General features: G+C 36.4%; 1 protein-coding gene across 5 annotated transcripts in view; it reads left to right on the top strand.

The window, feature by feature from the left end:
- The window catches only part of MAPK10 (mitogen-activated protein kinase 10), a 350755-nt gene that overhangs the window by 186955 nt on the left and 140744 nt on the right, over window positions 1–23056 (top strand). For all 5 annotated transcript variants that reach the window (XM_073805431.1, XM_073805430.1, XM_073805432.1 and 2 more), the window contains one exon: window positions 20931–21100. In XM_073805431.1, the coding sequence (XP_073661532.1) occupies window positions 20931–21100 (170 nt within the window). The remainder of the gene's footprint in view (window positions 1–20930; window positions 21101–23056) is intronic.

Raw genomic sequence — 23056 nt, 5'->3', positions numbered from 1 at the left:
AATTTTTAAAAAAATCTGTGAAAAGTGCTATTTTTGGAACTCTGCTGTACTGAATAGTACAGGGCTTTATACACATGAAATATAAGAAATATATACACAGAGAGATAATGTGTGTTGGGAAACCTAATGCACACCCACTGGTGTCTACAGCATTTACCACATCCTGATTTGTGTTACCATTGGTTGTACAGGTTTGTGTTTTCCCCACTCAATGGTGACTGCCTCTGGGGCAGGGCCAGGGCATCTTCATCCTTATCTTCCAAGCCTGGAATTCTAGCTTAATTCAGTAAATGTTCAATAAATGCTTTTGGGTAAAAGAGGGTAAATAAAAACTCAGAAAAACACTGTGTCCTGAGTGGAAATTTGCTTGCCTTTCAAAATCAAGTCAACTTCTCAACATCTTACCATCTTGTATTATATTAATATATTTAATTGCATTTTGGTTAATTTGCTAATCATAAATCAGTGTTAGTCTAATATTTCTCTAGAAACGTATTAACTTATTGTCCTCTCTAAATGTTTACTGATGCATGAGTTGGTTATGAATCATTTAAAATGATTTCTTGATTTTCAGAAAGCCTGAGAGATAGAAGGTTCAAATCAGTGAATCAACAATTATGAGTCCAAGTAACACTAGAAATAAAGGGACTGAGCTCAGTGGGCTTCTTTCTGTTAGGACATAGAAACTCTTCATGCCTTCTTACATTGTCTATGCAATGAGACATCTACACATCGACTGATTATTTATTGATTCCATCATTCATTTATTCAACACATCTTTACTCAGTGCCTATAACATGTATCTGTAACTTGTAGAAATTAGGGGTACAGGGTGAGTATCGTTACTCTCCTCAAAGAACACACTGTCTAGTCTAAAGCACAGTAGAGAGTGGCTAGGCTTATAAACATAAGGAAAACCTATTCCACTTTGAGTTAAAAACCTCAGTGGTAACTATGGGCTAAACAATAACGAGTGAGAAAAGAAAACACCCCAATACTTACCAAATGCTTACTATGTATGATGACTTCACTAAGATTTTATTTCATTTAATCTTTAGAGTGCCATTAATTACCAAGACAGAATTCAATTATGTTTTATTCTGGGATTGGAAATCTCAGCCATTATACTAGAAGGTCTTTCTCTAGTCCCATTATGAACTTTTTGAAATCTTCTATCAGTTATACAGTGTTTTGACTGAAGTGAGTAGCAACTAAATATAACTAAGAAAAAAATACTATGATTAAATGCAAAGAAGCTTAAGATTCTATTGGTCACCAGTAGGAAAAAAAGAAGACTTTTATATATATTCCAAAGGACAGTTGTGATATATAAGGTCTAAAATATTACTGGGGATATGACAGAAATAGCAGTCTCTTTGTAGAGCTCTTACTAACAAAATTGTTCTTCAGTGTTTTTTGAGGTCTTAGTGTTTTTTGGTATAGCACCTTGTTAGATATGATAGCCAAGACTGAGCATGTTGAATTTTTTCTAGTTAAAGCAATGCTTTTCTTATAATAGATATAAAATATTACTAGATGAGTTGACTTGTTAACTAAATTTTATTTTGCTACTCTAATGTCTGGATAACAAAAGCAATATGTGTGTATATGTAATAATTTTCCTAGCCACAGATGATGGCTGTTCTAAATAAATAAAAACTTAACTCTTCAGCAAATTTCAAAAGAGTAAATTTAGTGTTACATTTGTGTATTCTACCTGGGGCAGTTTTCTTCTTAAGATTTATTAAGTTATTCCAGTTAATAAATAGATTCAGTTATGTTACTAAATCTTATCTAACAAAAAATGTACAGGTCCTACTTAAGATTCGGTTCTGTAATGATGAACTTCTCTGTATTAGTTTATGAGTATGTGTTTGGTTTGCTTGAAGCACATAAAGTTCGGACTTGACTTCTTCTTGAATGATCTTGACCTGAATGTAAATGTAGCTTAATACTATGAGTTTAATTATGGTTGAGGTAGTAATCAGTTAAGTGAAGTTATCGCTTATATCTGTCAAAATTGTTATGCTCAAAAATATCCCAGAATTATCTGTGGTTTTTCAGTGCATAGTTAATAATGCTGTGTCAGAAAAGCACCAAATTGTGGATTTCATTTTAATCTATATAAGTGTTCCTAAGAAATCAACTAATTCCTTAAATACACTGTTTTAATTTATTACACTTTGAATGTTAAGACTTTAGAAAATATATTAAATGATGATTTTTCTTTTCTGCAGAGGCATTTTCTGAGGTTGTGGTGTGTGATAAGCAAAGGCTGAATTTTTCAGTAGGTTAAGAAAAATAATGTCCACTTTTGTTCTGAGTTCTAAAACCAATACTAATCAGGAATGTGTCATTCAACTCTTCTATTGTTCACCTTCTCTAAAGGTGAATATTTATTTGGCTGTTTACTCGATACATCTCTAACTCATTCTAAAAAAAGGCAAGGTAGTTACAAAATACATATTTAAGAGAAGAAAACCAATATGTTGAAGAATGTGTAATTACTAAAATTAGGTATAAATTAGATCTTTTTATAATTGTACAATGAGAGAATGATAATAATATCATATAGGATTTAAGAATAATATTCTTTATGGTATAAATGAAAATAAGACTTTAGTGTTCCATATTTTTTTAAAATAATGTATATTTTAGTTCCACTTTGATTCAGAAATTTTTTTTTAACGTCTTTACTGGAGTATAATTGCTTTACAATGTTGTGTTCGTTTCTGCTGTATAACAAAGTGAATCAGCTATATGTATACATATATCCCCATATCCGCCCCCTCTTGTGCCTCCCTCCCACCTTCCCATCCCACTCCTCTAGGTGGTCACAAAGCACCAAGCTGATCTCCCTGTGCTGTGCAGCTGCTTCCCACTAGGTATCTATTTAACATTTGGTAGTGTATATATGATAATGCTACTCTTCACCTTGTCCCAGCTTACCCTTCCTCTACCCTGTGTCCACAAGTTCATTCTCTACGTCTGTGTCTATTCCTGCCCTGCCCGTAGGTTCATCAGAACTTTTTTTTTTTTTTTTTAGATTCCATATATGTGTGTTAGCATATGGTATTTGTTTTTCTCTTTCTGACTTACTTCACTCTGTATGACAGTCTCTAGGTCCATCCACCTCACTACAAATAACTCAGTTTCATTCCTTTTTATGACTGAATAATATTCCATTGTATATATGTGCCACATCTTCTTTATCCATCATCTGTGATGGACACGTAGGTTGCTTCCATGTCCTGTATATGGTAAATAGAGGTTCAGTGAACATTTTGGTACATGACTCTTTTCGAATTATGGTTTTCTCAGGGTATATGCCCAGCAGTGGGATTGCTGGGTCATATGGTAGTTCTATTTGTAGTTTTTTAAGGAATCTCCATACTGTTCTCCATAGTGGCTTTATCAATTTACATTCCCACCAGCAATGCAAGAGGGTTCCCTTTTCTCCACATCCTCTCCAGCATTTATTATTTGTAGATTTTTTGATGATGGCCATTCAGAGTGGTGTGAGGTGAAACCACACTGTGGTTTTGATTTGCATTTCTCTAATGATTAGTGATGCTGAGCATCTTTTCATGTGTTTGTTGGCAATCTGTATATCTTCTTTGGAAAAATGTCTGTTGAGGTCTTCCACCCATTTTTGGATTGGGTTGTTTGTTTTTTTGATATTGAGCTGCATGTAAATTTTGGAGATTAATCCTATGTTAGTTGCTTCATTTGCAAATATTTTCTCCCATACTGAGGGCTGTCTTTTCGTTTTGTTTATGGTTTCCTTTGCTGTGCAAAAGCTTTTAAGTTTCATTAGGTCCCATTTGTTTATTTTTGTTTTTATTTCCATTTCTTAAGAGGTGGGTCAAAAAGGATTTTGCTGTGATTTATGTCATAGAGTGTTCTGCCTATGTTTTCCTCTAAGAGTTTGATAGTGTCTGGGCTTACATTGATGTCTTTAATCCATTTTGTGTTTATTTTTGTCTATGGAGTTAGGGAGTGTTCTAATTTCATTCTTTTATATGTAGCTGTCCAGTTTTCCCAGGATCAGTTATTGAAGAGGCTGTCTTTTCCCCATTGTATATTCTTGCCTCCTTTTTCAAAAATAAGGTGACCATATGTGCATGGGTTTTCTCTGGGATTTCTTTCCTGTTCCATTGATCTATATTTCTGGTTTTGTGCCAGTACCATACTGTCTTGATTACTGTAGCTTTGTAGTATACTCTGGAGTCAGGGAGCATGATTCCTCCAGCTCCGTTTTCCTTTCTCAAGATTGCTTTGGCTATTTGGGGTCTTTTGTGTTTCCGTACAAATTGTGAAAGTTTTTGTTCTAGTTCTGTGAAAAATGCCAGTGGGAGTTTGATAGGGATTGCACTGAATCTGTAGATTGCTTTGGGTAGTAGAGTATTTTCACAACGTGGATTCTTCCAGTCAAAGATTGTGGTATATCTCTCCATCTGTTTGTATCATCTTTAATTTCTTTCATCAGTGTCTTATAGTTTTCTGCATACAGGTCTTTTGTCTCCTTAGGTAGGTTTATTCCTAGATATTTTATTCTTTTTGTTGCAATGATAAATGAGAGTGTTCCCTTAATTTCACTTTCAGATATTTCATCGTTCATGTATAGGAATGCAAGGGATTTCTGTGCATTAATTTTGTATCCTGCTACTTTACCAAATTCATTGATTAGCTCTAGTAGTTTTATGGTGACATCTTTAGGATTCTCTATAAATAGTGTCATATCATCTGCAAACAGTGACAGCTTCACTTCTTTTCTGATTTGGATTCCTTTTATTTCTTTTTCTTCTCTGATTGCTGTGGCTAAAACTTCCAAAACTATGTTGAATAATAGTGGTGAGAGTGGACAACCTTTCTTTCTTCGTGATCTTAGTGGAAATATTTTCAGTTTTTCACCATTGAGGATGATGTTGGCTGTGGGTTTGTCATGTATGGCCTTTATTATGTTGAGGTAAGTTCCCTCTTTGCCTACTTTCTGGAGGGTTTTTATCATAAATGGGTGTTGATTTTTGTCAGAAGCTTTTTCTGCATCGATTGAAATGATCATGTGGTTTTTATTCTTCAATTTGTTAATATGGTGTATCACATTGATTGATTTGAGTATTTTGAAGAATCCTTGCATCCCTGGGATAAACCCCACGTGATCATGGTGTGTGATCCTTTTAATGTGCTGTTGGATTCTGTTTGCTAGTATTTTGTTGAGGATTTTTGCATCTATGTTCATCAGTGATATTGGCCTGTAGTTTTCTTTCTTTGTGACATCTTTGTCTGGTTTTGGTATCAGGGTGATGGTGGCCTCATAGATTGAATTTAGGAGTGTTCTTCCCTCTGCTATATTTTGTAAGAGTTTGAGAAGGACAGGTGTTAGCTCTTCTCTAAATGTTTGATAGAATTTGCCTGTGAAGCCAGCTGGTCCTGGGCTTTCTTTTGTTGGAAGGTTTTTAAGCACAGTTTCAATTTCAGTGCTTGTTATTGGCCTGTTTATATTTTCTATTTCTTCCTGGTTTCTGTCTCAGAAGGTTTTGCTTTTCTATGAATTTGTCCATTTCTTTTAGGTTGTCCATTTTATTGGCATATAGTTGCTTGTAGTAATCTCTCATGATCCTTTGTATTTCTGCAGTGTCAGTTGTTTCTTCTCCTTTTTCATGTCTAATCTATTGATTTGACACTTCTCCCTTTTTTTCTTGATGAGTCTGGCTAATGGTTTATCAATTTTGTTTATCTTCTCAATGAACCAGCTTTTAGTTTTATTGATCTTTGCTACTATTTCCTTCATTTCTTTTTCATTTATTTCTGATCTGATTTTTATGATTTCTTTCCTTCTGCTAGCTTTGGGTTTTTTTTTTTTCTTCTTTCTCTAATTGTTTTAGGTGTAAAGTTAGGTTGTTTATTTGAAATTTTTCTTGTTTCTTGAGGTAAGATTGTATTGCTGTAAACTTCCCTCTTAGAGCTGCTTTTGCTGCATCCCATCGGTTTTGGCTTGTCGTGTTTTCATTGTCATTTGTTTCTAGGCATTTTTTGATTTCCTCTTTGATTTCTTCAGTGATATTTTGGTTATTTAGTAGCGTATTGTTTAGCCTCCATGTTTTTGTGTTTTTTACAGATTTTTTCCTGTAATTGATATCTAGTCTCATAGCTTTGTGGTCAGAAAAGGTATTTGATACGATTTCAGTTTTCTTAAATTTTGCAAGTTTTTATTTATGACCCAAGACATGATCTATCCTGGAGAATGTTCCACGAGCACTTGAGAAGAAAGTGTATTCTGTTGTTTTTGGATGGAATGTCCTATAAATATCGATTAAGTCTATCTGTTTTAATGTGTCTTTTAAAGCTTGTGTTTCCTTATTTATTTTCATTTTGGATGATCTGTCTTTGGTGATAGTGGGGTGTTAAAGTCCTTTACTGTGATTGTGTTACTGTCGAGTTCCTCTTTTATGGCTGTTAGCATTTGCCTTGTATATTGAGGTGCTCCTATGTTGGGTGCATAAATATTTACAATTGTTATATCTTTATCTTGGATTGATCTCTTGATCATTATGTAGTGTCCTTCTTTTTCTCTTGTAATAGTCTTTATTTTAAAGTGTATTTTATCTGATTTGAGAATTGCTACTCCAGCTTACTTTTGATTTCCATTTGCATGGAATATCTTTTTCCATCCCCTCACTTTCAGTCTGTGTGTGTCCCTAGGTATGAAGTGGGTTTCTTGTAGACTGCATATATATGGGTCTTATTTTTGTATCCATTCAGCCAGTCTGTGTCTTTTGGTGGGAGCATTTAATCCATTTACATTTAAGGTAATTATCAATATGTATGTTCCTGTTTCCATTTTCTTAATTGTTTTGGGTTTGTTATTGTAGTTCTTTTCCTTCACTTGTGTTTCCTGCCTAGAGAAATACCTTTAGGATTTGTTGTAATGGTGGTTTGGTGGTGCTGAATTCTCTTAAGTTCTTTGTTTGTAAAGGTTTTAATTTCTCTGTCAAATCTAAATGAGATCCTTTCTGGTTAGGGTAATCTTGGTCATAGGTTTTTCTCTTTCATCACTTTAAATATGTCCTGCCACTCCCTTCTGGCCTGTAGTGTTTCTGCAGAAAGATCAGCTGTTAACCTTATGGGGATTCCCTTGTATAGTATTTGTTGCTCTTCCCTTGATACTTTTAATATTTTTTCTTTGTATTTAAGTTTTGATAGTTTGATTAATATGTTTCTTGGCGTGTTTCTCCTTGAATTTATCCTTTATGGGACTCTCTGAGCTTCCTGCACTTGATTGACTTTTTTCTATGTTAGGGAAATTTTCAACTATAATTTCTTCAAATATTTTGTCAGACCCTTTCTTTTTCTCTTCACCTTCTGGGACCCCTATACTTCAAATGTTGGTGTGTTTAATGTTGCCCCAGAGGTCTCTGAGACTATCCTCAATTCTTTTCATTATTTTTACTTTATTCTGCTCTGTGACAGTTATTTCCACTATTTTATCTTCCTGGTCACTTATCCATTCTTCTGCCAAGTTATTCTGCTATTGATCCCTTCTAAAGTATTTTTAATTTCATTTATTGTGTTGTTCATCATTGTTTGTTTGCTCTTTAGTTCTTCTAGATTCTTGTAAAATGTTTCTTGTATTTTCTCCATTCTATTTCCAAGATTCTGGATCATCTTTGCTATCATTACTCTGAATTATTTTTCATGTAGACTGCCTATTTCCTCTTCATTTGTTAGGTCTGGTGGGTTTTTACCTTGCTCCTCCTCTGCTGCATATTTCTCTGTTTTCTCATTCTGTTTAACTTGCTGTGTTTGGGGGCTCCATTTCACAGGCTGCAGGTTCATACTTCCCATTGTTTTTGGTGTCTGACCCCAGTGGATGATGTTGGTTCAGTGGGTTATGTAGGCTTCCTGGTGGAGGGGACTGGTGCCTGTGTTCTGGTGGGTGGGGTGTATCTTGTCCTTCTTGTGGTCAGGGCTGCAACTGCTGGTGTGTTTTGCAGTGTCTGTGAACTTAGTATGACTTTAGGCAGCCTCTCTGCTAACAGGTGGGGTTGTGTTCCTGTCTTACTAGTTGTTTGACATGAGGCGTTGAGCACTGGAGCTTGCTGGCCATTGGATGGAGCTGGGTCTTAGTGTTGAGAAGAAGATCTCTGGGAGAGCTCTTGCAGATTGATATTATGTGGGGCCGGGAAGTTTCTTGTGGTTCAGTGTCCTGGGCTTGGCCTTCCCACCTCAAAGACTCAGGCCTGACCCCCAGCTCGAGCACCAAGATCCTGCCAGCCACACGGCTCAGAAGAAAAGCAAGAGAGAATAACAAAAAAACAAAAACAAAACCAACAGGACCCTAGTATAAATGGTAAAAGCAAACCTGTACAGACAAAATCACACAAAGAAGCATATACATACACACTAAGAAAAAAAGGAAAATATATATATATTAAAAAAAAGGAAGAGAGCAATGAAACCAATAAGCAAATCCATCAATGATAAACACTAAATACTATACTAAGATAAAAATAAAACCAGAAACAAATTAGACACAGAAGGCAAACCCCAAGTCTGCAGTTGCTCCCAAAGTCCACTGCCTCAATTTTGCAAACATTCATTGTCTATTCAGGTATTCTTCAGATTCAGGGTCTATCAAGTTGACTGTGGGTATTTAGTGTGCTGCTCCTGAGGGTTCTGGGAGAAATATCCCTTTCTCTTCTTTGTTCACACAGCTCCTGGGGTTCAGCTTTGGTTTTGGCCCCACCTCTGCAAGTAGGTCTCCCTCAGGTGTCTGTTCCCTGCCCAGACAGGAGGGTGTTAAAGCAGCAACTGATTAGGGCTCTCTTGCTCACTCAGGCTGGGGGTAGGGAGGAGTATGGTAGTCATAATTGGAATGTGAGGTGAGCCTGTGGCAGCAGAGGCCGGCATGACGTTGCAACAGCCTGAGGTGCACCGTGTGTTCTCCCGGGGAAGTTGTCCCTGGATCTTGTGACCCTGGCAGTGGTGTGCTGCATATGCTCTGGGGTGGTGTTGTTAGTGACCTGCTCTGGCACACAGGACTCTTGGTGGCAGCAACCACAGAGTTAGCAGTTCATGTCAGTCTCTGGGGTCTGAACTGATAGCTGCGGCTCACGCCTGTCTCTGGAGCTTGCTTAGGCAGTGCTCTGCTTTCTGTGGGCACACTGAGAAGGAATCCCCTCTCCTCACACACACCAAAACAAAGGTCTCTTGCCTCTCCGGCAGGTCCAGACATTTTCCTGGACTCTTTCCCGGCTAGCTGAGGAGCACTAGCTTCCTTCACTCTGTCTTCATACAGACAACCCCAGTCCTCTCCCTGGGGTCTGATCTCCAAAGCCTGAGTCTCAGCTCCCAGCCCCAACCTGGCCCGGTGGGTGAGCAGACAAGCATCTCAGGCTGGTGAGTGCTGGTCGCCACCGATCTTCTGTGTGGGAATCTCTCTGCTTTGTCCTCTGCACCCCTGTTGCTGTGCTCTCCTCCATGGCTCCGAAACTTCCCCCCCCCCACACCCACCATCTCCGCCAGTGAAGGGGCTTCCTAATGTATGGAAACTTTTCCTCCTTCACAGCTCCCACCCAGAGGTATGGGTCCCATCCCTATTCTTTTGTCTCTGTTTTTTCTTTTGCCCTACCCAGGTACGTGGAGATTTTCTTGCCTTTGGGGAAGTCTGAGATCTTCTGCCAGCATTCAGTAGGTGTTCTGTAGGAGTTGTTCCACATGTAGATGTATTTTTGATGTATTCGTAGGGAGGAAGGTGATATCCACGTCTTACTCCGCCACCATCTTGAAAGTCCGATGTTCCATATTCTTAAATGTAGCATTTCAATTTTCCCTTCCAAAAAAACAAAAGCATGTTTTACAGATAAGTCAGTGAAATCCAGATAACTCACTTTAAACATTTTGATTCTTAAATGAATTTTTCTTCTCCTTATGATGAAACAACCTTTTCCTCCTACCCTGAGAAAGTATTTTTTAAAAATTAACCGTTATTTAATTAACCTTGAAATTTTGTCCCATCTTGATTATATAATACCTCTTATTATTGCCTATTTTATGCTTCTTTTTTCTTTATTAAAGACAAATTGCAGATATGCAGATCAGAAGTGTACATAGAATTCAAAGTGATTAGCTTAGTAGTTAGATCATTGTGATAATGAAGCCGGCATTCTAACTTTGATCCTGTAAGGGACAATTTAATATTAAGCTCCATGAGGACAGGAGCTTTATGTTCTCAGTGCTTACAACATTACTTGGCACATTGTAAGGCCAAAAAAAAAAAATTATTGAATGAAAAACATACTGCAATAGTGGATAGACCTCAAATCTCAGTAACTTATTAGAACAAAAGTTTATTTCCTGTTATACAAAGTCTAGAACAGGTTGGTAAGGACTCTCCTCTATCTGGTGACTTAGGAATTTTGTCTTCTGTCATCTTGTGACTCAGGAACTGCCATCTTGTGATGTCCAGTTAAGGCATCACAGTGTGGAAAGAGGTGGATTGTAGAGGCACACCTCTTAAATGCCTCTGCATTTAGATGATACCTGCCACTTCTTCATGTAGTCCACTGGCCAGATACAGCAACTTGGCCCCAACAGAACTGCAAGGGAGCTGGGAAATGTAGTAGAGCATGTGGGTACCCACAGAACAACTGTCTTCACCACAAATGAAAACACAGAAAAGTATTTTATTACCTGACCATTCTGAACCCTGTTGGTTATACATTGATTTTATAGCAGTATCATAGTGTCTTAGGATGGCACTATGGCCCAGGCCAACTTCTGGCTAAAAACATTCTAAAACTACTAATTAGCTATGTCTTTAAATGTTATCTAACTTCTCAATAATAATGATAACTATAGTACTAGTAATAGTAATAATAATAACAACAAACAACTTTTTAAAAAAATAAATTAATTTTATTTATTTATTTTTGGCTGCATTGGGTCTTCATTGTTGTGCACGGGCTTTCTCTAGTTGAGGTGAACAGGGGCTACTCTTTGTTGTGGTGCGTGGGCTTCTCATTGCTGTGGCTTCTCTTGTTGGGGATCACGGGATCTAGGCACACGAGCTTCAGTAGTTGTGGCTCATGGGCTGTAGAGTGCAGGCTCAGTAGTTGTGGCACACGGGCTTAGTTGCTCCACGGCATGTGGGATCTTCCCGGATCAGGGCTCGAACCCATGTCCCCTGCACTGCTAGGCAAATTCTTAACCACTGTGCCACCAGGGAAGCCCAACAACAAACAACTTTGTTGAGAGTTTCCTGTAAGCTTATACCATGCTGAGAGCTTTACATAGATTAGCACGTTTAACTTTCCCACTAATCAAAAGAAGTAGATTACAGGCATACCTTGTTGCATTGTGCTTCACTTTATAGTACTTCACAGGTACTATTATTTTTACAAATTGAAGTTTTGTGGCCACCCTGCATTGAGCATCTGTATTAGTGCCATTTTTCTAACAGCATTTGCTCACTTCGTGTCTCTGTGTCACATTTTGGTAATTCCCACAGTATTTCAAACTTCTAACTTATTATTATATTTTTTATTATATTCTGTGATTGGTGATATTTGATATTACTATTGTAATTATTTTGAGGGGTACAATGAACGGGGCCCATTTAAAATGAGGACCTTAATTGATAAATGTTGTGTGTTCTGACTGCTCCACCAACAGGCTGTTCCCCTGTCTCTCTCCCTCTCCTTGTGCCTCCCTATTCTCTGAGACACAAAAATATTGAAATTAGGCCAATTAATAATCTTACAATGCCTTATAAGTATTCAAGTGAAAGAAAGTGTTGTATGTCTCTCACTTTGAATTGAAAGCTAGAAATGATTAAGCTTAGTGAGGAAGGCATTGAAAGCTGATATAGGCCAAAAGCTAAGCCTCTTGTGCCAAATATTTAGCCAAGTTTTGAATACAAAGGAAAAGTTCTTGAAGGAAATTAAAATCACTACTCCAGTGAACACACAAATGATAAGAGAATGAAACATCCTTATTGCTGATATGGAGAAAGTTTTAGTGGTCTAGATAGAAGATCAAACCAGTTACAACATTCCCTTAAGCTAAAACCCAATCCAGAGAAAGGCCCTAACTCCCTTCAATTCTATGAAGGCTGAGAGAAATGAGGAAGCTACAGGAGAAAAGTTTGAAGCTAGCAGAGGTTGGTTCATGAGGTTTACGAAAAGAAGCTATCTTCTTAACATTAAAGTGCAAGATGAAGCAGCAAGTGCTGATGTAGAAGCTGCAGCAAGTTATCCAGAAGATCTAGCTAAGATAATTAATGAAGGTGGTGATACTGAACAACAGATTGTCAACATAGACGAAACAGCTGTCTGTTAGAAGAGGATGTCATTTAGGACTTTCATAGCTATAGAGGAGAAGTCAACGCCTGACTTCAAATCTTCAAAGGACAGGCTGATTCTCTTGTTAGGGGTTAATATACCTGGTAACTTTAAGTTGAAGCTAATGCTCATTTGCCACTGCAAAAGTTCTAGGGCCCTTAAGAATGATGCTAAATCTACACTACTTGTGCTCTAAAATGGAACAAGGCCTAGATGACAGCACATCTGTTTACACTATGGTTTACTGAATAATTTAATCCCACTGTTGAGACCTACTGTTCAGAAAAAAGATTCCTTTTGAAATATTACTGCTCATTGACAATGCACCCGGTCACCCAAGAGCTCTGATGGAGATGAAATTAATGTTGTTTTCGTGCCTGCTAACACAACATCCATTCTGTAGTCCATGGATCAAGAAATAATATCCAGTTTCAAGTCTTATTATTTAAGACATTTTGTAAGGACATAGCTGCCATAGACAGTGATTCCTCTGATGGATCTGGGCAAAGTAGATTGAAAACCTTCTGGAAAGGATTCACCATTCTAGATGTCATTAAGAAAATTTGTGATTCAAGGGAAGAGGTCAAAATATCAATTTAACAGGAGTTTGGAAGAAGTTGATTTTAACCCTCATGGATAACTTTGAAGGGTTCAAGACTTCAGTTGAGGAAGTAACTGCAGATATGGTGGAAACAGCAAGAGAACTAGAATTAGAAGTGGAGCTTGAAGATGTGATTGAATTGCTGCACTCTCATGATAAAACTTTAACAGATGAGGAGCTGCTTCTTACGGATGAACAAAGTAAGTAGTTTCTTGAGAAGGAAACTACTCCTGGTGATTATGCTGTGAAGATTGTTGAAATGGCAACAAAGGATTTAGAATATAACATAAACTTAGTTGATAAAGCAGCAGCAAGATTTGAGAGGATTGACTCCAACTTTGAAAGAAGTTTTACTGTGGGTAAAATGCCATCAAACTGCTTTGCATGCTACAGAAAAATCATTCGTAAAAGGAAGTCAATCGATGTGGCAAACTTTACTGTTATCTTAGTTTGAGAAGTTTCCACAGCCTCACCAACCTTCAGCAACCACCACCCTATCAGTCAGCAGCATCAACATTGAGGCAAGAGCTTCCACCAGCTAAAAGATTATGACTCGCTGAAGGCTCATTATGGTTAACATTTTTCAACAATAAAATATTTTAAAGTTAAGGTATGTATTTTTTTTATACTTAGCAGACTACAGTGTAGTGTAAGCCTAACTTTTATTTGCACTGGGAAATGAAAAAAATTGTGTGACTCACTTTATTGTGGTGATCTGGAACAAAACTCACAATTTCTCCAAGATATGCATTGTACTGCCCTCATTCCATAAATAAGGACACTAGGGCTAAGATTGTAAAAAGCTTGCCCAAGGCCTCACAGTAAGGATTCTTAGATAAAAGCTGAATTTTTACCCTTTGCTGAAATCCTCACTCTAGGATTTCTCAAGTGCAAAATGAGAATACTAAGTCTTACATGAAATGATTTATTAGACACCCAGCACAGCATCTGGTCCTAATACTAGCTTGGTGCTTAGTAGGTATTCAAACAGTACTAGCTGTCTTCCTTTATATAAAAAGAACAGGCAGGCAGAAGCCATGCCTGCCTGCTCTACTATTGATTACTCTTATGTGCTTTTTCACATAATTGAAAATTGTGATTAAACATAATGTAAGTCTTAGAGTTTTTACTGCATTACTGATTTATAATAAGCCATTGATTCCACAGAGTAACCATCTCTGGGCCAACCAACATAAAAGTGATTTAGATTCCACACTGTAATCCTCCTTGAAGAGTAACACTTCAAGAAGTTGAATGGGGAAAATATACTCAGGACAAAACAAAATCTAATCCTTAATGTTGTTAAGGATTATCTCAGATATCCCTCTTTAAAACTAATATGTAGATAATTTGATTCGGATTTTAAATGGATTGAACGCATGCCTTTCTGCCATAACAAACAGAGTAGCAGGCATTGTTTCTGCTGACTTTATATAACAATCTTGGAGGGGCAAGAGCAACTCAACATGCTGGCCATAACTGTAAGACTGAAGAGCTCAATATCATTTGTGTCAAAAGCAGAATCACCACTTTTGGCAGATACTTTTCAGTATCCAAACGACAAAATAATATCCAACAGATTGACCAGTTCATTTTCTGGAGATGCATTTTGTAGCGAATTCATCTTAGCTATCCTGTTGAGCTAGATCAATGTTACATCCATAGCATCTTCAATAGTGCCTGGCATATAGTAGGTGCTCTATAAACATTTAACAAATTCTAGGCAGCTCTGAAAATCCAGCTTTCCATCAACAACACAAGATTGTCTACTTCAGCCCTGAATTGTTTAGTGTTATGTTCAAACTCCAGTCTGAGACAATTGATAAATGAAAGAGAAGGATGTGTTATTCACTCATCTCTCTCAAGCTCTATTCCTACAGCTCACCTTATCATAAGAAAACTACATCACTGTTCTAAGTTATTTTAGCTGAACTAGTGAATGGTTTAGTAAAAGAAGAACACATGTTTTGGAGTTGGACAAACTTTAATTCATATTAATTGATAGCACTAATCAATAGTTCCAAGACTTTGAGCCAATTAACAGCTCTGTATGCCACTTTCCTCATCTGCTGTTAGTGTTAAATATAGTATTTAACAGAATACAAAGTTCACCTTTACTAGGTAAGTGACTAATGCTGGTTCATCTTTCTTTCTCCCCTTGTCTTATTGAGAGGTGATATCATATGAAGCATATTTCTATGTCTTTGATGAAAAAGTACTGTATCTACTGCCTGTTGTTTGATTCCAGGGTTATTATGTAAAGAACTACTGAATATTTTTTCCTGGGGTTGAGTGCTAGAGAAATTTTACCTTTCCTATGAACTACTGTATGGTATACTTTATGAAATTAATGACTCAAAACTTGCCACTCACTGTGGTCTTCTTGTTGTCATGTTTTTCCTTTGGCTTGCTGGAAGCATGACACTAACTTTTGTGCTCAAGACAGTAGATGTTCAAAACTTAAGTCTTCTGGTAAAACAGTCATCTCTTAGCCTGCTTTATTTGACATTTATTCTTAAAACTGGATTTAATGGTTTTATTGTTTCTATATCTTTTATGGTGAGCTGCACAAATCCTTTTTGAAACCATACAGAATATAAATAATAAATGAATGAAGGAATAAAATGACTTGGTTTCATAGGTGTTAAGTGCAGAACTAATCCAGACTTGGTGCTCTTTTCAGCTGAAACTGAAAGTTTTATTCAAGAGAAACTAAGGAAGTGTAACATCTAAAAATTCTTAAACCTTAATGTTTCCTGTTCAGGATCTGACTAGCAGTAACACAGGCCAGTCATGCACAAGTGAAAATGGGGAGGGAGTGAAATACAGGTTATTAAGTCTGAGAAAAATGCAATCAAAGCTTTGGACACCTGCAGGATAAGATCAGTAATGTGGGACATTTTTCTTTTCAAACTCCATAGCTATGGGCTAGCACCTGAACTGATGATAGGAATCATGACACAAGCCCTTTCTTATAGGTCTGTGTAATATGCTGTCTTTTCACAGAACAGATTATATTCAAATTTCCTCTCTTCCTATCAAACTGCCAGCAGCAATAAAGTCTTCTTTGAATTTAGCTTAAAATTTTTTTGGCAGATAGGGGGCAAGGAGGAAATGAGTTTGCTTTGAATTTTTTCAAAGAAAATTTTATTATATCAATATAAGATAAATCATTGAGTCATTTAAATATAAGATTAATATTCAGTGGGGGAATAAGTTACTTTTAAAATTAATTTGAATCAATGGTAGAATAGACTATTCTAAACCTGTAGTTATTTTGAGCCGTATTGATCTCCAAAAGTCACCACTGTGATGTTTTTCATTTTTAATATAACATTTCTGATTTATAATTAATTTAATAAACATCTTAATTTTTCTCTGGAAAAACACTTTTCATTTTGACAAGCATTTATGAATACCTGTGAGTTTCATACATTCTTCTCAAATGTTTTAGTATAAATTTAATATAAATAGATGATGGAATGTTTATTTTCATGAGATAATTGAGAGAAAATTGACTGGACACTCTATTGTAATTGTGAGATAGGAAAACACATCCCGGGAAAATGACAGCTGGGCCTGCTTATAGAGGTGCTGATACCAAGGAAAGTCATCATGGCATTATTTTTAACTTCCACATCCTTTGTTTACTTGGTTTGACCTGCATTTCCTCCAGTTTTTGCCACTCCAACTAGCCTTTTTTGAATGGTGACATCTCTTACTCTTCTCTAAAATAGTGGTTCTCCAAGTGTGGAACTTGTTAGAAATACAAACTCTTGGCCTTATCTTAGTCCCACTGAATCAGAAACTTTTCAGTGGGACTCAAAAATCTATGTTTTACAAGCTCCTCAGGTAGTTCTGATCCATATTAAAACTTCAGAATCCCTGACTTAAACTATTGGCCAGTCATGCCTTCCCAGTACGAATTTCTGATTCTTCCTGTCTTGGGTTCAAATCATCAGTTCTGTGATCTGAATAGGAATATACTAAAACATATAACGGGTGAAAAATCTCTTCAGCATTGATAATATTTTTCCATAGTGTGTTTAATGACATATTTTCATAGGCTTATTTTTATTTATTTATTAAATTTATTTATTTAAAATTTTTTTTTTTTGCGATACGTGGGCCTCTCACTGTTGTGGCCTCTCCCGTTGCGGAGCACAGGCTCCGGACGCGCAGACTCAGCGGCCATGGCTCACGGGCCCAGACGCTCCGCGGCATGTGGGATCTTCCCGGACCGGGGCACGAACCCGTGTCCCCTGCATCGGCAGGCGGACTCTCAACCACTGCGCCACCAGGGAAGCCCCATAGACTTATTTTTAGAGAAAAGTTTATATTTGAACTTTATAGTCATGATAAGACTGCATAGAAATTGAGGAAGGAAATTGTGTGTGTGTGTGTGTGTGTGTGAATTCACAGATTTTACAATGATGATTTTTAATCTTATTGTGAGAAATTATATGCTTTCAAATGGATAAAAAAATCACTGAGTAGCTTTTATTTTAGAAAATGTGTCAGGGCATTAGGTATTTAATTTGAATAGATTTATTTGTTTCTTTTTGACTGGGAATACTTTTGTAGCTAAAATTTTGCTCTTAGTCTAAGCTCTATGATTGTTTTAACCATTTTACCAAACTACCACCAAGTCTGTATGTAACTTCCCCATTACATGAAAAGGTATGCACTGGGAAAAATTACAGGGTACTTCTCAGGCGTGTGAACAATTGCTGTGATGAAATGATATACTCCATTATAGCACTTGGCCAGCTGGTGACTTGTCCTGAGTACCACGACTTCGTTAGTTCTTGAGTCTGGAGCAGCGGGTGTCTTTCAAATACTTGAATCTGAGATGTAGGGTAATCCTTGTCCTAACTAGGACTCTGGTTCCAGTTTGTGTTTGCCATGAACAATGGAATTTGGCAATACGTAAAGACACCAAGTGTATGTTCCCTGATGCAGAAGCAGAAATATTATTTCTGCTTCATAATAAGTGTTTTAGTTTCCAAATATCTCAGGCAGAGCTGTGTGATCTGTTTCACAGCCTTCAGGCAGTCCTTCCACTCCAGTGTGTGATTCTCAATATGCATCAGAATACTTAGAAGCCTTATTAAAACAGAATGTTGGGCCCCAGAGTTCCTGATTTAATAGGTGTGGGGTGGGAGTGAGCAGCCTCATTTCTAACAAGTCTACAGGTGATGCTGATACTGATGCTTCAGGGAGCACACTGTGAGAATGATTTTCTAATGCTGCCTTTCTCAAAGTCAGATCCTCAAATCAGAATCACCTGGACTGCCTAGTAATCTCCAAATCCTCAGGACCTATGCTGAAGACCTGAATCCAAATCTCCAAGGTTTTATGTCAGTAATTTGTATTTTATCAAGCTCCCCAGGTAGTCCAAATCCGCACTCACATCTGAGAACCAGTTAGAGGGGAGGACTGGGCATATAGTTAGCCAGAGAAAACACAAATCAAGTCTCTTTCCAACATTACCAATTTTATACCATGACTTGGCATTCATGGTTGTTTTATACATAGTAGTTGGATGAATTAATGATAATGAATGAATGCAGGCAATTAGTTGCTACTCCCTGTTTGTTCCTAGCATCTTTTCTTTATTCTGCTATAAAATATATTTTCCATATTTTAACTACTTGCTTATTTTACTGCCTCCATCTAGATGGGGAACTTATCTTTTTTTTGTATCTCCAGTGCCAGAAGTCTAGAACATAAAGGTTATTACATATGATTACTACATACATGCAATGCAGTTGGAATAGCGACGTTTCAGAGGTGAAGAGAATATGTGGGGAAAGGGAAATAGATTACTTAGGTTTGATGAGACTAGTGTGTGCTAAGAGTTTTGTGGGTGGTCAGGAGCTAGAGTAGTACAGGATGTGAAGGGTCAGAACATGACAAATGGCAAGTCGGGCACTTTGTACCAAATTAACCTTGACAGATGAAATTCATTTGTTAGTCTAGCTCCAGTTGCTTTTTTACCTTTCCTTACCAAGGGAAAAAAAATAACTTTAGCAGGGTTAGTTTACTGATACATTAAAAAGTCTAGCGTAGAAATGGACTATGGTGTAGAGAACAGTTCCTGATACTGTAGTTGAAATAAAGGATCGTTATAATGTTCTTGTTTCTGCTATTGTCCACACCCATTGTCTAAATTCTAAACCCTGTTTAGTCTCCATGAATGGGCTCACAATGCCCTGATTCTTAATAGTGTTGTTTAATTTCCTATTCTGTACTTCATAGACTGCCTCCTGGATTTCAGACCTCTCATGATTTTATTTGTGAATTACCTGAATTTTCAGTCTCCATCCAAACAACCTAGATTCCTAATTTATAGTCCACTCTGTTCTTTGAGGTCTGTGTGCATTTGTACTGGATTGTTGCTAGCGTATGTCTCCCAGTCATAGGCTGGTGCCTGTCACGACTGTTCTGCTCTCAAGCCCATCTGGGGTCTTAAGGTTCTTGTACTAGATTCGTAGGTTTTGCCACCCTTGTCCACAAAGTCCCCATTGTATTCTCCTCATTACTAATGCTGTCTGTCTCTCATCCAAGAGCATACAGGGCAAATTAGTTTGTACTCCTATTTCAATTTTTTAATTAGAAATGAAATGCCAAAAATGTCTAAGGAAATGGCTTTATTACCAACTACAGGTCCAGAGCCTAAGGAGGTTTAAATCTTCTTTCAGATTATGTGAGAATTAGATTTTCGGAGGTCAGTATATATTAAAACCGTACAAAGATCTTTAGTTTAGATTCTGGGCTCAGAACATTAAAGCCAGTTTTGTTTTGTTTTTTACTAATTAAAGCTTGGACATACTCAAAAGATGTAAGTATGTAATTATTCATTGTGTGGGAATGTCCCACTCATTGCAGGACAACCAGCATTGGTCGATAAGCCACATCTTCTATTATTGTGGCACACCAAAACATGCCCACAGATCTCCCAAATGCCTGCTAAGGGTTAGTGTCACCTCTAAAGAAAACTACTGGTTTAGAGTATTCAATTTTCAAGTGCTGGAACTGGGAAGGAACCCACAGAGCATGTGAGTGCTCAAAACCTGAACAAAATCAGCAAGAAAGAGACGAGTGACTATTGGGTAAACATCCGCCAGTGTGTGCCACAAGGAAAAGGCTAGCTAGTATTCTGTAAGGTTCCTTCTCACTACAGAATCCAAACTATTTAATGTCATAAAAAGCAATGTAAGATCATTTATGGGTAAATAATAATCATGGATAATGGATATTTACATTATATATATTCCTAAATCATGATTCAAAATAGCAATTTCTTCAATTGCTAAATATAATTAATAGAACTCTTAATGATAAACAAAAGATATAGCAATTGAGATACTTAAAATCTAAGCTGGCAATAAATAAAAAAGCTGTCATGTGGCAGTTTAGAACAGTGTTAGTGACTAAAATTTTTCAATGTTTAATGCAGTAGCATTTTTGGTATTATTGAGAGCAAATGAAATCAACACTATTTAATTCAAATTTGCCTAATTAAAACTATGCATTATTTTATATCTCAGTTCTTTCTGAGAAAAGGATGTAGATACATTCTTTCATTCTTCCTCATATGGCTGTTATAACAGATGATCAGGGATCACCTCTGAAGTACCTAACATAGTCTCTGGGGCCAGTATATGTTCAGTAGGTGTTTGCTGCATAAATAAATGGTTTTAATGAAACATTTCAGAAAAGACGATGCAGATCTAAGAATATTTTATCATAAATAGTTTTAATATTGAAAACAAATTTTTCTTTGCATTTTTTCTAAGATATTTTACTCCAGGTTATCTTACATGGACTAATATATATATTTTTTTCTGTGTTAAATGCAGGTCTATATAATTATTACAGATGACAAAGTATTAGTAATCATTGAAAGAACAGGCTTTTCTGTATCTCATTGTCATTCTGGTTTTTCTCTTGTCTCAAGTTTTTGTTGTTCTTTTTCACAGGGATTCGATAAACAAGTGGATGTGTCATATATTGCCAAACATTACAACATGAGCAAAAGCAAAGTTGACAACCAGTTCTACAGCGTGGAAGTGGGAGACTCAACCTTCACAGTTCTCAAGCGCTACCAGAATCTAAAGCCTATTGGCTCTGGGGCTCAGGGAATAGTTTGGTAAGTGGGATGGATTTAACTTCTATTTTTCGAAGGAACGTGCTGTATGTGTTGACTACATACACAACACAAACACACAAACACAAATAAATAGCATGACTTGAGGGGGGAAAATCCATTCTACCAAAGAAAAATAAATTTATGAGCATTATTAGTAATTTACTACCCATTGGCTAACAATATGTACATCTTTGCTTGTGACTAGTTTTTCTAGTCACAAAAAAATCCATTATGCAACAACCATGGAGAAACCAAGTAAACCAGAGGTTTTCTAGCTGTTGCTAAAGCATTTAAAAAATTTTATTTGGATGTTTTCACAGCAAGAAATGAGAGAATATGTGTTCAGATAACCAGCAAGTAAAATTCCCTAGTCTGAAGAAGTATAAATGAGATCTCAAATGTTCCAGTGACTTTTAAAGTTCAATGTTTAAAATTCAGTTGCCTATTAGAAAAAGTGGCATTTAAAAAAAATGTTTGTTGAATATTTCCAAAATGGAAAGATCCTGGGCTCCTTAGTAACTACTCTTTTATGACATTTTGAGTGGCAAATTGAAATGATGACAAATCAGGATTTGACTTACCTGTTATAAAACTCTTGCAAAAGTGATGATAGATTGATAAGGATTTTTTTTTAGGTAGTTTTAACTTGCAGTTTAGCAACCAAATGTATTTAGTATGAACTTATTAGTATAATAATTTTCAGTTTGGTGGCTCACAACTATAAGTAAAAATTTAGGGCATGAACTATAAATATACACATATTTATTTATAAAGGATATTTACTTATAACAATATATTTGTTATGTGAATTACTGCTAAATTAATAATATCCATTTAAAAACAAAAACATCCCTTTTAAGAGATGAGATGAAGTTGAAATAAACATTATTTTAAAAAAAATTTTGTTTTAAAACTCCCTTTTTCCACTCATTTGATTTTTCTTTTTTTTTTTGGTGAAAGAAATCTAATACGGTACAATTATTTTTCAAACCTTCATTTTATATTTCATAAGATGATTCTAAAATCTGGTTCACTTCATTTTTAAACTTTTTTTGTTTTTTTAAGACTATATTTTAGAGCAGTTTTAGGTTCACAGCAAATGGATAGGAAGGTACAGATATTTCCCATATATCCCCTGCCCACCCACATACATAGTCTCCCCCAGTATCAACATCCCCCACAAGAATGGTACATTTATTACAACTGATGAACCTACACTCACACATCATAATCAACAGAACCCATAGTTTACATTAGGGTTCACTCTTGGTGTTTTACATTCTGTGTGTTTGGACAAATGTAAAGTGACATGCATCCATTATTATGGTATCATACGGAGTATTTCCACTGCCCTAAAAATCCTATATACTCCACCTATTCATCCTTCTCCCTACCCCTAACCCCTGGCAACCATTGATCTTTTTACTGTTTCCATAGTTTGCCTTTTTCAGAATGCTGTATAGTTTGAATCAAACAGAATATAGTCTTTTCAGATTGGCTTCTTTCACTTAGTAATATGCATTTAAGTTCCCTTCATGTCTTTTCATGGATTAAAAGTTCGCTGAATAGTATTCCATTTTCTGGGTGTACCTTAGTTTATTTAACCATTCATCTACTTAGGACATCTTGGTTGCTTCTGAGTTTTGACAATTGTAAGTAAAGCTGCTTTAAACATTTGTGTGCAGATTTCGTGTGGACATAAATTTTAACGATTCACTTCATATTGACAACTCATTTTAAGTTCACTCTCAGTGCTTAGTCAATGCAAATGGCAGAAGTGCCTGGTTGGTGCACTACTAAATCATTTACTAACACTTAAACCTCATTTATCAAATATACCAATGCTTTTATTGAAATTCACCTAGTAAATTTCAATCTCTCCTAATGTCAATCAGGAGACAAAAATCAATTGTTTTTGCAATTTGAAGATGGAACATTTTAATATTTTAAAGTAAT

The sequence above is a fragment of the Tursiops truncatus genome, chromosome 5 (assembly GCF_011762595.2).
Source record: "Tursiops truncatus isolate mTurTru1 chromosome 5, mTurTru1.mat.Y, whole genome shotgun sequence".
In the NCBI taxonomy this organism is placed as follows: domain Eukaryota; kingdom Metazoa; phylum Chordata; class Mammalia; order Artiodactyla; family Delphinidae; genus Tursiops; species Tursiops truncatus.
Note: the sequence above shows the minus strand (reverse complement) of the source record. Positions and strands in the feature narration are given on the sequence as shown.